This window comes from Nuphar pumila, chromosome 3 (genome assembly GCF_984573655.1).
Source record: "Nuphar pumila chromosome 3, dmNupPumi1.hap1.1, whole genome shotgun sequence".
Lineage (NCBI taxonomy): Eukaryota > Viridiplantae > Streptophyta > Magnoliopsida > Nymphaeales > Nymphaeaceae > Nuphar > Nuphar pumila.
The window spans coordinates 121,200,850-121,217,440 of NC_143251.1; the positions used below are offsets into that span (position 1 = coordinate 121,200,850).

At 35.7% G+C, this 16,591-nt stretch overlaps 1 protein-coding gene across 8 annotated transcripts in view; it reads right to left on the reverse strand.

Moving 5' to 3' along the window:
- ATM (Serine/Threonine-kinase ATM-like protein) overlaps positions 1-16,591 on the reverse strand; it is a 308,602-nt gene that overhangs the window by 112,774 nt on the left and 179,237 nt on the right. For all 8 annotated transcript variants that reach the window (XM_089999875.1, XM_089999874.1, XM_089999877.1 and 5 more), the window contains 3 exons: positions 8,273-8,339; positions 8,093-8,167; positions 7,882-8,004 (listed from right to left, as the gene is read on the reverse strand). In XM_089999875.1, the coding sequence (XP_089856001.1) occupies positions 7,882-8,004; positions 8,093-8,167; positions 8,273-8,339 (265 nt within the window). The remainder of the gene's footprint in view (positions 1-7,881; positions 8,005-8,092; positions 8,168-8,272; positions 8,340-16,591) is intronic.

A 16,591-nucleotide genomic window follows, 5' to 3' on the forward strand; every position in this document is an offset into this window, starting at 1 on the left:
AAAAGGAGAGCCCAAAAAGGGGCTCCCATGGAGTCGTTGGGAGCCCCCAACGATCACATTTGTGACCGTTGGGGGCTCCAACGACTCTATGGTTGGATCCCCTTTTGGTCCTTAAAAAGTTCAAAAAAGAAATGTAAAAAATAAAAAATAAAAATACATTTTAACAAAACTCGAAAATAGTTGTTTTCTAAAACAACTATGTGAAATTACAAAAATACCCCTATCGAGTATTGATGTAATATATATATATATATATATATATATATATATATGTGTGGTACATTTTAACACACACCACCACCACCCTCCCATCCATAAGCACCACCCGACGAAGGTGTGACGGAGAAAGCTATAGGCCCAAAACCTTTGCCCCTTCTTTCGTCATGGGGGTACCCTAGGCACCTCATCCTTTCATTTCGTTGTTGCTCATTCCCGTTAGGCTAAAGGGTTTGGCGTTTTCTTCTTCGTGTCTGCTGACGCATCACTGACCTATCACGTGGTAAAAAGAAGAGGGTACGAAAGAATAGTAAACGGAGCACACCGTGAAAAGATTCTAAATATGAGAAGTCCCCCACGGAAGAACAAGAACAAAACGAAATACAACGTTTCTAGCTCGAGTTTTGGATGAGTTTCGCCCCATGTTGTCAGGTAATAGAATAGGGCGGCTTGCTCTGACCAACACTCTATTTTTTTCTCCGTCCATGGAGAGTATGGATTTCTTGGAATGTAGATAGACCAAAAAAGGGAACGAAGGGATAGGAATAGGAATTATAGTACCATTGGAAGAAGGGGCACCTGAAGGAACATCTCTATTGACAAACCATTTCAATAATACGAGTGTTGCCGTGCCACGAGGCACGACCATGGAAGTAATGAAAAAGAAGTTATATAGTTGGACCATCTGCTCTATCCGTTCAATTTTCGGTTCTCCAGAGAATGAAGATGAGATGCACTAAATGAAAGTGTTTACAACGAATACCAAAAGGGTACCCACAGCTACCATACGAGCATTCAGGTGGCCCCGTATGAGGCTTTGTACGGGAGGCCTTGTCATTCTCCAAATTGTTGGAGCGAGGTTGGTGAACGAGCTTTAGAGTCACCAAAGATCATTCATCATTACTCAAATCTTCTGCACAAAGCACGTAGAAGAGTTATGCAGACAAGAAGCATCGCTCACTGACTTTTGAAGTAGGAGACCATGTTTTTATGAAAATCTTGCCCTCTAGCAGCATTTTTCGCTTCTGGAAAAAAGGAAAGTTGAGTCCAAGGTTTGTCGGACCATTCGAGATTCTAGAGCGGATTGGTAGTTCTGCATATCAAGTGGCTTTGCCGCCGCAGTTTGCTCAGATTCATAACGTATTTCAGGTGTCGATGTTGCGAAAATACATTGGTGACCCTTCACACGTGATCAATTATATGAACCTAGAGGTACGAGAGGACATTACAACGGAGAAAGTCCTGCGAAACAAGGTGACTCCCCTAGAAAATGTGCGATGGCAACATCATAGCTTGGAAGAGTGCACGTCAAAACCAGAGGAAGACATGAGAGCTCAATATCCTTCGTTATTCAGGTAAAATTCGATGATGAAATTTTTTTAGGAGTAGAATGTAAAAACCCTGATTTTCGAGTAATTTTCTTTCTAAAATAAATTCGGACGTTTAGGGCTAGCAAACCCTATTTTCGAGGTTGGGAATGGATTCACAACAAAATTTTGATAAATTTTAACTTTTATTTTCATCAAAATCGGACTTGAATTGGCTTCTGAACATCCTTGGCAAGTTACAGGGCCATTCGAGTAAATTCAGAGCCTTGTAGGGGTATTTTTTACCCCGAGGGACATAGTCATCCCAACCTAGGGTGGCCAGCCAGGTCAACTGCGTGAGACCCATATTGGTCTCATGCACTTTGCCTAGGCTTTGACCAAGGTAGGGTTTTTGAAATAAGTTTGTAGAGGAAGGGGTTTTGAAAAGGAGAAATAATGGTTTTAAAGAGAGACGAGAGGTTTTCAAAAACACCTCTCCATGGACCAATGCATGCAGGAATGGGTCTGCATGTATTGAACACTCTTGAGGCCATGCAGAGGGCTCATAATGAGCCCACTTGGAAGAAGAGAAGCCCCCTTTGCCGCCCCATCATTCCCATTCAAAAATTTGAGAGAAAAAAAAATAAAACAAAAAAAATTAATAAAAGGTGTAGCATAACTCACCTCTTGCTGGGTCAATGCATGTAGAGCTTGGTTTGCATGCATTGGCAGCAGCAGGCTACTACTCCTATTTGGGAGTAGAGGTTGTCACTCAATCTGACTAACCATCTTATTGGATTAAAAAAAATAATAATAGAAAAAAAATTAAAAAAGGAAAAAAAGAAAAGAAATGATTGAGAAGGGGAGGGGACAACTTTTGCTTAGAGAAAGGAAGAGAGGGAGGGACGTCCAGCTCTCTCTCTCTCTCTCTCTCTCTCTCTCTCTCTCTCTCTCTCTCTCTCTCTCTCTCTCTCTTTTCCCTTAACACAAACACAATTTTGGAGGCTTTGGAATTTCAATATTTTGGGTGGTATCACTCACCTTTCCAGCCATTGTTGATACATCTGAGGAGGTCAACCAGCTAGGGAATCCGGTTGGTGGAGATTTTTTAAGACACCCAGCCTAGGAGTAAAGGACAAGTCGACCCCGGGTAGGTTGACCTTGCCTTTTTCTTTATCTTCGTTATTTTTCTCATTTTTTCCTTGGTTCCTTGTATTTTTGCATTGGGACGGTCTTACGGAGGAGAAACGTCGTGGCATCGAGCTTGAGGATGAATTTTTCAGCGTCTAGAGATTGTGCTTGTCAAAGTTTTGAGAAGCAAGGTAGGTGTCAACCCCTTCTATGCGGTAGTGGCATGTGTTAGGCCCGGTTTGAGTTGGTTTTGTCAAAAATAAATTTTTTTGCTGCAAACATGGTTATTTATGGATGTTTTGTGTTGTTCTCTTGTTGATGTATATGTGAGATATAATCTGAAAAAAAAATAGTAACATATCTATATTATGCGATTTTTTTTTGCTTTTGGCTTTGTTTTGCTAAAAAATAATATATATATATATATGGGTTTGAATCAACGATTTTCTTTTTAAAGAAATCAAGCCTAGTCATTTTCATAAATTATGCTCAAATTTGCATTTCCAGTGGCATTTTGTTATGATGTAGAAAAAAATAAATATAGCTAGCATTGAATCTAAGTTTTCTTTTTGACTTAAAAAAAAAAAGAGAAACGGTTTTGAGTTATGGGTTTCCTTTTTTTAGAACCAGTTTTAGGTAGGAATGTAGAGAACCGAGCCTACTCGGCTTTGAGTGTAGATTTTAGAAAAAAAAAGTTAGTTTTAGTGTTGAAATAAGAAAAAAAACTATTGTATTTTGTTTGAAAGGAATTCATTTCTGAAGTTATTTTGAGATATCTTGTATAGGAAGATTATCTATTTTGCAATACTTGTTTGATTTGGACTAACCAAAGCCAGGTTAAGGAGGAAGGGATCTTCACATTGTAGAAAATACCCTTAGAAGTATTTCTGTGCAAGTCGAACTACAAACACTAAAACTAAAATCAGATTAATCTAAATTTGTGTTTGTAATGTTTTATGCTATGTCACAGGGACTCGGTCAACTAGGTGCCACACTCGCGTCGACGCGACGCGGGTGCGCGCCCTGCTCATAAGCATACCCAAAATTCACATGAACAGCCCATGATATGCATTCTTATTCAATATAAACTCGTGTTCATATAAATAGATATGTTTAAAATGAATTTTTGTTATGTATAAACAACCCATACTTCTATGCATTTGTGCTAAAATTTTCTATTATATTCAGTTTGACGCCCTACACGTGTGCATGATAAGAAAATAAAAATTATTGGCCTAGTCAATTCGAATGTTAGTTATGTGAAAAAAAAAGAGATTTTTGTTTTGGCCTCACACTAGTAGGTTTTGAAAACTCTCAAGAACAGTTTCTTATTTGACATCCAATGGATATATATATATATATATATATATATATATATATATATTAAGAATGTATGCAGCCCATATGGCTTTTAAAAAAAAAAAGGAGAAAATAAAAACTAACAATATATATATGTGTGTGTGTGTGTGTGTGTGCACGAGAATCATTCCCAGTTCTTATAATGCGAGCAAGTATAGACGCTCGTGAATTGAGTGAAACCTTGTGGTTACTTAAAAACCTCATGTGGTTAGTTAAAACAAAAGCAAAAAAGAAACGAGAGAAAACTAAAAATTATATTTTTAGTTGTTCTAAAACCATGAAAAATGGATTAAACCTAGAAAGAAAAAAAAATGAAATAAATAAGAAGAAAAATTTAACCATGCTAGTTAATCAAGGAAACTAGTGGTTTAGCTTATACATGAGCCTAGTGGTCGTGTATGAGGTTTAGGATTCGTAAACGTGGGATTTACGAATGCCCCTAAATTTTATTTTTCATAGTGTTGACCTTGGAAAATGATTTTTCCAAGTGAGAGCTTACTGTTAGGCACAATAAAAGCTCATTGAGAGTGCAATGAGGTGTTGGCATTAGTTTTGAGAAATGAATTTTCTCTTGAAATTAGAATTTAAGTGTCTTATTGGGCAAAACCATGAGTACCTGAAGGGTATAATGGAAAATTTAAATTTTGATAATAAATCAAAATTTATATAAACAAGATCCACATATTTTGGTTACGCCCTGAAAGATAAGGTAACTTGTCACTTTGAGTGACTCTTTACTCGCCTTGAGAGCAAGCTTGCACCAACCTCGTGGGATTGTGCTGAGTTGCAGACAGAGTCCTTCTCAACTAGCGGTGGCGTGTTACTATTGTGGGCCCCACTTTGGTCACTAGGGTAGACCAATCCCCGACCACAACAGCTTATTGGACACAGACTTTTTTTGTTGTTGAAGGTCCAACTACATACGCTAGCGCTAGTGCACTACAACTTTTCTAGGAAAATGAACTTCTTGACGAAGGATTCTATACCTTGGTGTTGGCGAACCGAGTTCTTATGGAGTTTAAAATAAAATATTTAAATTACTCATGGATGAATATACACCCCTATGTAGATTGGTAAGCCTATAGCGACCCGAGACAACGGTGTCCTCGTGGAGCTGCTAGCCAATTCCAACATTCTCCCACCACAGTTCACATGAGTCTTGTGACGAGAATTGTTAGATATTTACAAACCTCTACCTCTACAGGTCTTTTACTATCCTCCTCTTCACTTGAGTTAATTGCAACAATTCCAAAACCACTTGCAGTCATGGGTTGGATGTTTCAGTAACCTCCACATGTAATATTGGTTACACACGGCATAAGACTCCTTGATTAGTTACAATTCATGTGGCACAATCACAATCCATGTGGGACATATACAAAAAGGGTAAAGTAAAACCGCTACTACCACTTTACATGTCTCCTAAATAGGATTTAACTCCTGAGACACGTAGAGTATGGATCTGGATCTGAATCAAGATCCAGATCACATTACAAGGTCCTGATGGGTTTATTAAAGTATTTTGGTTCCATGAAGCTAGCTTTGATGGTTTTTAGAAAGAAAATGGATCCAAAAGTGAGCAATAAGGATTAAAAGGGTGATGAAACTGATTCTAATAATTTGAACCCAAGGTTGTAAGTAGTGTATCGTAACCTGTATCAGTCAGGCCCAAAGAAAGATACGTATCATAGTGTATTGTAGCGTATCGTAAAAAATCATAAAAAAATTCACTATTTTTTTAAATCTAAAAAAATCTAAAAAAACAAAAAAATCAAAGAATACAAGAACACAATATATTTATGTAATAAAATTAACTAACATAGATATGTCATTAAACATATAACAATACAAAACATTTAACAACACAATACATTTAAGTAAACATAGAAAAGTCATCTTCAGTATCAAAGTTCAGATCAATGATTTTTTTTTTGTTTCTTCTGAATCAGAGACCACCTAGGCAATTTCTCTCTCACAAATGTTGCACGTACTCGTGTCTTTGTTTTATTATCTTCTATAAGACTAGTAAGAAGCTCAACACGAATATCAGAAGGAATGTGATGTGTACATAATTTTATAGTGGAGTTACTATGCCCCACAATATGACATTTAAATCTATACAATCCTCCATGCATTACAAAACCACAAAAGTTACACTTCACTATTCCTTTTAAAAAAGATCTCAACACATTCATAATAAAAAAAATATGAAAACTTATTGAATATATTGAAATTTAACCAAAATTATAAAATGATTTCTCATTTAGGAACAAATATAAGGTTTACTATTTTATTACAACGTAACTATGATTTAAATACGGTTCTTTATTTCATTAAAATGTATTAATATGTTTCACAGTTATATATTGGGACATGTCCCATATTGATGGAGAGAAGGGAAAGCATCCCCATGGTTATCAATAAAAAGTCTCTTGCCCTTCTTTTCTCTTCACAAGTAACATGGTACCCTTTATCGAGAACCACGAAAAGGGGGAATTATTTAATTCAAAAGCCTTTTCATTTTCAAGAGTTCTTTCTTTATTGATAACTGTGGAAATTTTATGGGCATTTTGTCCATCAACAAAAATGCCCTTCATGGTAAAATGATTCGTATACATTTTATTGCATATTTATCAAAAATCATGATAAAGTCGCAAGAAATTAAAATTTAGCGATATTTTTAAAATATCGCATATAAAAAATTTATTTATCATTTTGGTAATATTTCATATTTTTTGGTGAGACATTCAAAATGTTGTCAATACTTATGAGTATGACTATGGTTAGCGATAAGTGCCCAGTCTGGTTATGACAGCCAGTGTCCACTTCTGTCATTTGAATATAAGGGTGAAGAGAGTGGTTGATGCTCTGCTTGTGGCTGGTGTTATAAAGGGGTCGGACGGGATTCTTGTCGACTGGTCTGTCTGATGCAGAGTTACCGGAAGCGCCTAAGTAAAGGGGGAAGCGCGCTTCGGAAGCACGAAACGTCGTGCTTCCGAAGCGTGAGGGAAAGCGTCCCCCTTTTATGGGAAGCGTGTTTCCCTTTTATGGGAAGCGCGCTTCCCATTTATGGGAAGCACGCTTCCCCCCACGCTTACCCCACGCTTCTCCCTCGCTTCCCCATTTTTTCATTTTTTTCGCTTTCCCCTTCCGGTTCGCTTCCTAGGTCGCTTCCAAGACGGTTCAGAATTTTCTTCTAAGTGGTCTCACGCTTCCCCGCTTCCTAAATTTTTTAAAGTGCCTCGCTTCCCATATCGCTTCCCGCTCCCGCTTCCTCGACTGGTAACTCTGGTCTGATGGTCAGTTGCCGACCGATTCTAGTCAATGCCTAGGCCCCCCCACCAGATTTGATTCATAAGAAAAAGGATGATTGGCAGGGTGTAGGAAGGCATGCCAGCCGTTAGGGGTTTCCCATTGGTTGTCCAACCACTCTCTTGACACTTTGAAGCCTTATATCAAAATATTAATGCAAAGAGAAAAACTGTTTTGGGAAATCAGTAATTGTAACCCCTTAACTCGACTTGGGTTAATGATAATCCATGTTAAATTGTAAGAAATGTCATTTAATTAACGAAGGATAAATTTAGTTCTTTTAGAGAATGAATAAAAAGGTATTCTCGTTCAAAGTGATTCTGTACTGGTATTACATTCACTTCACTTACATTGACCAACGACAAGACAAGGTAGCCCTTAAAGCAATGTAGAAAAGCATTACATTTTTTCACAGCTTCACGTCTAAAGGAGATAAATGACCAATATGTGTGTGTACTGTGTACCCTCCAACAAAGCAAAAAACATGGCATAATAATTTTGACAAGTTTCTGTGTTCAGTACAGACTGTGATTTTCAATGTCAAAAGAGATATTACCTGATGTTTGTTAGGGACGAGTGGCTCAGCTGAAATCTTCTGTATTGCTAAAAAGGAGCATGTCTTTTCCTCTGAAGAAGGCATCCAACGCAGTTTCCAAGCCTGGCTCAAGTGGTCCAATATCTGCAATACATCTCCATTTACACAAACTGGAAGCAGAAGTATTTCAAGTAAAACTGAGATAACATTATCATTCCATTGTATGGCAAACCTGAAGTCTAATTATTGAAGAATTGATGCTTTCGGTACTCTCTTTGCTTGAATGAGAGATAGACATGACAAGTTCCTAAAAATTCGAAAGTCAGAGAATAAAGATGAGTGAACAATCAGTAGCATACTATTCCTTTAAACAACTTAAGTAAAGCAGAAATGAAAAGAACTGAAATTTTACCTGCTTTGAATTAAGTAGCCCTATCTGGAACATGCGAGGATCTCCTTCTTGCAGTGCCGTCAAACAACTAATGCCAAAAAGGAAAAAAAAAAATGAGAACTTTAATTAACTAAAACTATCCCTTCATATAAGCAGGTAATGGCATCACTTTTTTATGAAAACCAGAGCAGGGAGTGCACAATCTTTTTCTGAAGAAGGGCAATGAAATGATTATGTATGTTTCTTTTTGTGGTGCTTCTCCAACACATATAAGAGGAGTTCCACAACAATAATTTTCCTCATATATAGGAACTCTGCACATGCCATGTAACAATCATACCAAAATGGCCCTCACAAGTTCAAGATTGGATCAGAATAGAGAACAGTACAGACATGAATAGCAAATGAAAATCAATGCCAGTAAAGCACTAGAAGAATAAAACCAAGCTGTAGACAGCTGCAGATACCAAACACGAATGCCTCTACAGCTGGTCACAGGTATTTAACTGCTGTCTGAAGCTGAATATAATGGTGGATGACAAATTTGCATCATCTTAACTAAGGCATTTGTGGTTCAAAAAGGATACAAGTCCATTACTCCCAACAAGTTGTAAGCCAATAGTGAGAGAAAAGGGTCACAAACATGTACTGAATGACAAATTTGCACAATCTTAACTAAGGTTGTATGTATTGTATCGTAACCCATATCGGATGGGCCTAAAATAAGATATGCATTGTATCGTAAAGAAATCATAAATTTTGAAAAAAAAATAAAATTCTAAAAAAACATAATACACGAAACAACAATGAAATGCACAAAATGCAACCATAAAATCACATATGAAGCATCTATGTCTCTATGAGCTACAATAGACATCATCAATCATCAACTATCTCACAAGAACAATGCAAAATATTAATATCTTGCAATCAGTGTTATCAAAAACGTGCCTTGAGGCACAAAAAAAAAACCTTTTTTTTTACAAGACTTACGAGACATAATCAATAAGAGTTTTGTAGGTTAATCTCATATATTTTCCAGTATTTCAGTTATGTAATCAGTTTCTTAGTATATTTTTACTTTTGTTGGTTAATCTCATATATTTTTCAGTTATGTAATTAGTTTCTAAATATATTTTAACTTTTGTTGGATAGTTACTTTTATATGTTAATCTCATATTTTTCAGAATAATCTCATATATTTTAACTTTTGTAGGTTAATCTCATATATTTTCCAGTAATTTCAGTTATGTAATCAGTTTCTTAGTATATTTTAACTTTTGTTGGTTAATCTCATATATTTTCCAGTTATGTAATCAGTTTTTAGTTACTTTTATATGTTAATCTCATATTTTTTAGAATAATCTCATATATTTTAACTTGTGTAGGTTAATCTCATATTTTTTCCAGTTATTTCAATTATGTAATCAATTTCTTAGTATATTTTAACTTTTGTAGGTTAATCTCATATATTTTCCAGTTATGTAATCAGTTTTTTAGTTATTTTTATATGTTAATCTCATATTTTTTAGAATAATCTCATATATTTTAACTTTTGTTGGTTAATCTCATGTGTTTTCCAGTTATGTAATCATTTTTTTAGTCACTTTTATATGTTAATCTCATATTTTTTAGAATAATCTCATATATTTTAACTTTTGTAGGTTAATCTCATATATTTTCCAGTTATTTCAGTTATGTAATCAGTTTATTAGTATATTTTAACTTTTTTTGGTTAATCTCATATATTTTCGAGTTATGTAATCAGTTTTTAGTTACTTTTATATGTTAATCTCATATGTTTTAGTACTTATTTGAGATTTTCTATTTCTTATTGATTGTTATTTAATCAATAAAGCATTTCTTTATTTATTTGCCTTTTTAGATGTTTTTTTATAAATTTTTTTAAATTTTCAAAAAAAAATTTGAGGCTTACGCTTTACGCCTCGAGGCTTATGCCTCGCCTCAGTTTTTTGTGGAGCACCTCGCTATGCTTGAACGCCTTTCACAACACTGCTTGCAATTAAGAACATGCCACAAGATTCATACTTTCATATTACATCAACAAAAAACAAAATAACCAAATTTATGAATACTTAACAGTTACATAACCAAGTAGGGAGTTCACCTTCCTCCACTCAGGGCTGCGCATACCCCATTTTTGCCTCACTCATCTCTTTTTCTTGTATTTTTTCTCTCAGATCAATTAGTAATTGTTGGCATTGCCATTTCACAACATCCGACAAATTCCTTGACATGCAGGTAGGGGTGTCAACAGGTCGGGTCTACCCGAACCCGACCTGTACCAAACAGTGTTTTAAAACTCGCTGAGTCAACTCGTTGACTCGGCTGACTCGGCTCGCCACTCCAGCGAGTCAACCCGGCAAGGCAAACTCGGTTTGCCAAAACTCGGGCTTGACTCGGCCTGACTCGGCTTGACTTGGCCTGACTCGGCTTGACTCGGGCGAGTTTTGGGATGTTTGAAGTTTGTTTTTTGAGTTTCAAATTACAGTTTCGAAATATATAAGTACATATATTTTAACAAGGGTTACCCCCAGATTTTGTATAAAAAAGAAAATAAAAAGCATTTAAAGATAAAAAAGCATTTAAATCCAAAGAATAAAATCACCATGTTGTTCGAACTACTGTTCACCCTGTGTTATCAACTTATTCTAGCAAAATATTTTAAAGAAATGATTCTCACTATATATGGCGGGTCAACTGTGCCTATGGGAAGTCACATTTAGGTTTCATCATCCATTTGTTATGTGAACAAGCATTGCACATATTCAAATATTAGTAATCATTTTATAGTTGCGCCATTAATATATTTCCTGCATAGTTTTATACATGAGAGAAAATTGCTTATTTATGTTGATTTTGGGCATTCTGGAAACTTTCAATATACACATATATCCCTGTTTTACATTTATGGATTTGTTAGAGAGGGAATTAAAACTTTTAAAACAAGCTAGCATATATGATTGACCATTTTAGGAACCTTAGGTAGTAGCAGACTGAACTCATGGTGACCAAATCCTCTAATTCAAGTCAAAAAATTAGCCAAAGTGCTTGTATAGATATCAAATTCAATTATTCAAGCAAACCTCTATAGCTCTTTGCAGTTGTTTTTATATTCTTACAGACATTTGGAGACTATGTTTACTCAAAAACATGGTTTCAGACAAATTATATATTGTTTTTCTTTTAAAATCAAAAGTTAACAAAACCCGGTCCGAGTCACCGAGTTGACCCGCCGAGTCACGAGTCAATAAAGAACGAGTCGAGTTCTGAGTCACGGGTTTTAAAACCTTGGTACCAAACCCTATAGGGTCCGAGTATGGTGATAAATAAGAAGACCCGATTAAGACCCGGGTCTGGACCTGAACATCTGATTAATACATGGATTTAGGCATAGTTGGTGAAATTTTATACCAGACTTGGGCCCTACCCGAGTGTCGATTGAGACCAGCAAATTTTCAATGTAAAAAAGATAAAAAAATATTATTTTACTAGGTATGGCCCTAGTCTTGTTCATGTTCTTATCGGGTTCGAGTATGGTTTCTCTTATGGTGGGTCTGATTAGCCTCTGGTATGGACTTGATACCATACCAAAAATCACGGTTAGGTCTGGTTCCACCTAGGTTTGAACCGAATCTGGCATGTTGATGCCCCTAAATGCAAAGGGCAACATTCTGACGTGTCCTGGCTAAATGATGCTTCAAACGAAAGATACTACTTGAAAAAACATTATGGCAAAAGTTTCACTCGGGTTTTTAATCATTTTTTACTCATTACTCGAGCGCCTTATTGTCATGCGAGATCATTTGATGTCATCTTCCCCAAAAAAAAACTCAATAAGCAAAGAATAGTTTTTTTTTTACCTTAACCCACTTCCTTGAGTGAAAAAATGGTGGGAATGCAGTCTTGATGAAATCACAAAAGCCCCCGCCCTTGCGCACATATCAGTTCCCAAATCGCTCTCATGGCTCCTAGAGTATGTGAATACCTCTCTAATGGCCTTTACAAAAATGAGGGAATCAAATCTCAAGAGGTGTTTAAAACCCAAAAATGCGAAATTATTTTTCGGTCATTTTCAAAGTGTGTAGACATTGTATCGTACAATACGCCCTTTATCGTATTATACAGGCCCATATCGTACACTATGTACTATATAGATACACTACACACTCGTATCACGATACGAGTGTGTATCGTATAGTTTTTTCTAAAAAGTAACGATATGTATCGTAGCGTATGCTACTATATGGACAACCCTGCCTACAACAAGGAGTTGTGAGCCAACAGTGAGAGAAAAGGGACACAAACATGTAGTTCCAATCAAATTTGATCTATATCCCAATTAATGATGTAATATCAGTTGAAAGGATCCTCAATGGAGAATAAGGAAAGGGACAAAAGCTCCTTCATTTGTTAGCAAGATTATGCTATCAGTTGGTCCATCAGGGCTTCGGTTAACAGGGCAACAATCAAACAAAGAGGAACTGAGACAGAGTATCTTGTTACCAAAAAACACCTAAAGCACATACACTGATCCTGCTTCCTATGTATTCCTCTGGCATATTATCATGCAAAATTGATAACCAAGGACACTCTTGCATATGCTCCTGGCTACTAATAACCTTTTGATGGTGTTGATGCTTTGCCTCATCTGAGCTATCTTTCTCATGCCATTTTTGTAGTCCATAAATTAGAAAACAAATAAATACATAGAAATGTTGAGCTGAAACAGAAGCTTTTAAAACATTAAATTGTTATAAAATTCGTTAAATATTTACACTGTTCTTAAAAAAAAAGGTTTGGATCTGACTGGATCCGAGTTGGATGCTGACTGACATCCCCCCCCCCTCTTCCCCGTTGGTCTATTTAAACCCCCCATAAGCGCGTGGGGTGGGGTTGTTGGGGGTTGGTCTTTATTAAAACAGGCCCGACGCCCCCCGTCTCTCTCCCTCGCCAGGATCTCCAAGACCGACTCCCTGTAGTCTCAATCTCTGTTTTTGCGCTCCCATCCGATCGTCGAAGCCTCCCTCTACCGATAAGATCTATCTCTCTTTCTCTACCCCTTCCTCATTGTTTTTTCAAATTTTCTAGCTAGCACCCTCTCTTGTGCTCTTCACACTTTTCTGGTGGGGCAGCTAGAAGGAGTAGCTGATGCCACTCCCTCCCCTCCTACCGTCACTGTAATGAAGTATGTGAAAATGTATAACAAGAATGTTTAATGTATTCACAAGATCCAACAATGGACAAGAACTATCCTACAAGGAGGGAATATAGAAATAGTCCACTAAGAGACAATACAAGAGGCCTTCAAAAAGCTACACACAAAAAAATATAAAAGTTTTATTGAATAGGAGCTTAAAAGCTTAACAAATACATGGGGTAGAGATCCTTATTTATACAAGAAAAAGGATCCCAAGAGGAGTACCATTGGGGGCTCCCCATAGTGTCGTTGGGAGCCCCAACGGTCATATTTATGACTGTTGGGGTTCCCAACGACTCTATGTAGGACCCCTTATGATGTAATAAAAAGAGGTTTTAAAAATAAAAATAAAAATAAAGAAATAAAAAGACACTTAATAAAATAGTTGTTTCTAGAAACAACTATGTGAAATGACCAAAATACCCCTATCAGGTACTTTACATATATATATATATATATATATATATATATATATGTATTTTAACACCCCCTTAAACTTTACGGGAAAATGACTGAAAGTTTGCTAAGAAAAAAAATAAAATGAAAAGCAGGAAGAGCTTTCGTAAAGTTCGCCAACAGATATTTCGATGTGATGTATGGTAGGGTAATGGTTTCTCTCAGATATTCATCACGAACATAGTGGCAGTCCATCTCTATATGCTTGGTGCGCTCATGGAAAGTGTGATTGCTGGCAATATAAATTGCACTTTTGTTATTGCAACAAAGCTTCGAAGGTCTAAAGATGTCAACACCCATATCTTTGAGAAGACTTCTTATCCGTATGAGTTCCATTATGGTGGTTGTCATGGCCCTGTATTCAGCTTCAGTGGAGGACAATGAGACTTTCTGCTGCTTCTTGCATCTCTAGGCAATTAACGAATCTCCTATAAAGACACAAAAACCAATAGTTGAAATTTTATCATTATGAGTATCTCCTCAATCAGCATCAGTATAAGTAAGTAAATTTAATGAGGATGACGATAGAAATAGCCCTTTAGTGATGGTATTTTTGATGTATCTGACAGTTCGTAGCACAACACTCATATCCACAGTTGTAGAAACATGCTGAAACTAGCTGGCAGAGTGAACAACAAGCGCAATATTTGGTCCAGTAATGCACAGATAAGTGAGAGAACCAATGAGTTGCCTGTAGAGAGTGGGATCTTCTAAAAGAACCTCATCCTCCAGTCTTAATTTAACATTGATCACTTCAGGAGTCTCCGCCTTCTTGTCATCTAAAATTTCAGATTTACAATATACATCTACAACAAGCTTCATTTGTGAGAGTATATATCCTCGAGGAGAGTATGCAACTTCAATTCCTAAGAAATATTTTAAGAATCCTAAGTCCGACATATCAAAGCTATATTTTAACATATTTTTAACATTACTAATACCAATTTTATCATTGCTTGTAATAATCATATTATCGACATAAAGTAAAAGAACAATAATACTAGAACCTACATTTTTCACAGAGTAGTGTCAGTATAACATGATTGAAAACCAAGTTTAATCATGACATCACTAAATTTATCATATCAAGCCTTAGGGGCTTGCTTAACACCATATAATGCTTTTAAAAGTTTAAGAGTTTGACCTTGACCAATGTTAAATCCCGGCGGAGGATCCAATATAGACTTCTTCATTTAGTTTTCCATTAAGAAAAATATTTTTCATATCTAATTGATATGTAGGCCATTTTTTAGTTGATGCTACGACTATTAAGGTTCTAACACTAGTCATTCTTGCTACGAGCGCAAAGGTTTTCTCATAATCAATACCATATTCTTGTGAATATCCCTTGGCTACTAATATTGCTTTGTATCGTTCCAAAGATCCATCACTTTTAGTTTTAACTTTAAAAACCCACCGACATCCAATAGGTTTTTTGTTTGCAGGAATTTTAACTATTTCCCAAGTGTTAACTTTTTTTAGAGCATCTAGTTCAATTTTTATGGCTTTAATCCAATGAAGAATATTTTTTGTTTTATCATAATGTGAGGGCTCATGATATAAATGCAAAGTTATTAGGCAAGCCCTATAATTCAGTGTTAGTGATTCATATGACACAAACCTATTTGGTGGAATGGATTCTCTAGAAGATCATCTAAGGGAAGTTTCTTCTATACATTCGTTATTTTGAGAATATTTTTCTAGAGCACTAATAGGTTTATCTTGTTCACGCCGGGTATAAACATGGAAATTTTTATCAATGATGTTATCACTACTTGGTGATGTTTCAATATTAGATACTTTATGATGTGTAACGTTTATACTTTCAAAATGATTTAAAGAATTAGCATACATATCTTTTGTAGGGGAAAGATCATACAAGAACATATAGTCAATTTCATCTTTCTTATCAAGTTGTTCAAAACCATCTTCATCTTGTAAGAAGGTAACATTTTTTGAAACATAAAGTTTATTATTTTTGTAATCAAAGCATCTATATCCTTTTTTATTTTCCCCATATCCAAGGAAAACACATTCAATCGCTTTTGGAGACAACTTATCTCTTTTATGCAAGAGGACAAAGCAGTTGCAACAAAAAATACGAAAGCGATTGTAATCGGGTGTAAATTTAAAGAGTTTTTCATAAGGGGAGATATTTTTCAAATTTGATGATGGCATACACTTTATTAAATATGCAGAAGTTAAAACGGCTTAGGCCCAAAAAAATTTAGGAATATTTTTGGAGATAAACAAAGTTCTAGCGGTTTCTATAATATGCCTATGTTTTCTTTCCGTTAGCTCATTTTGTTGTGCAGTTCTAGGATATGATCTTTGATGACAAATTTCATTTTACTTTAAGTAATCTTGAAAATCATTGGATAAGTAATATCCACCTGAATCAGATCTAAGGATGGATATGCTACTTTGAAATTGGTTTTGAATTTTCATGCAAAATTCTTTAAAGAAAGAAAAAACTTTTGATTTAATATTAAGAAAATAAATCCATACATATCTAGTAAGGTCATCAATGAATGATACATAGTATGAATAACCACCTTTAGATATAACCGGAGATAGACCCCAAACACCCGAGTGCACCAATTCAAAAGGTCTTGTTGAGATAAAAGTTCTAGTTAGAAATGGAATAAACTTCATCTTTCCAA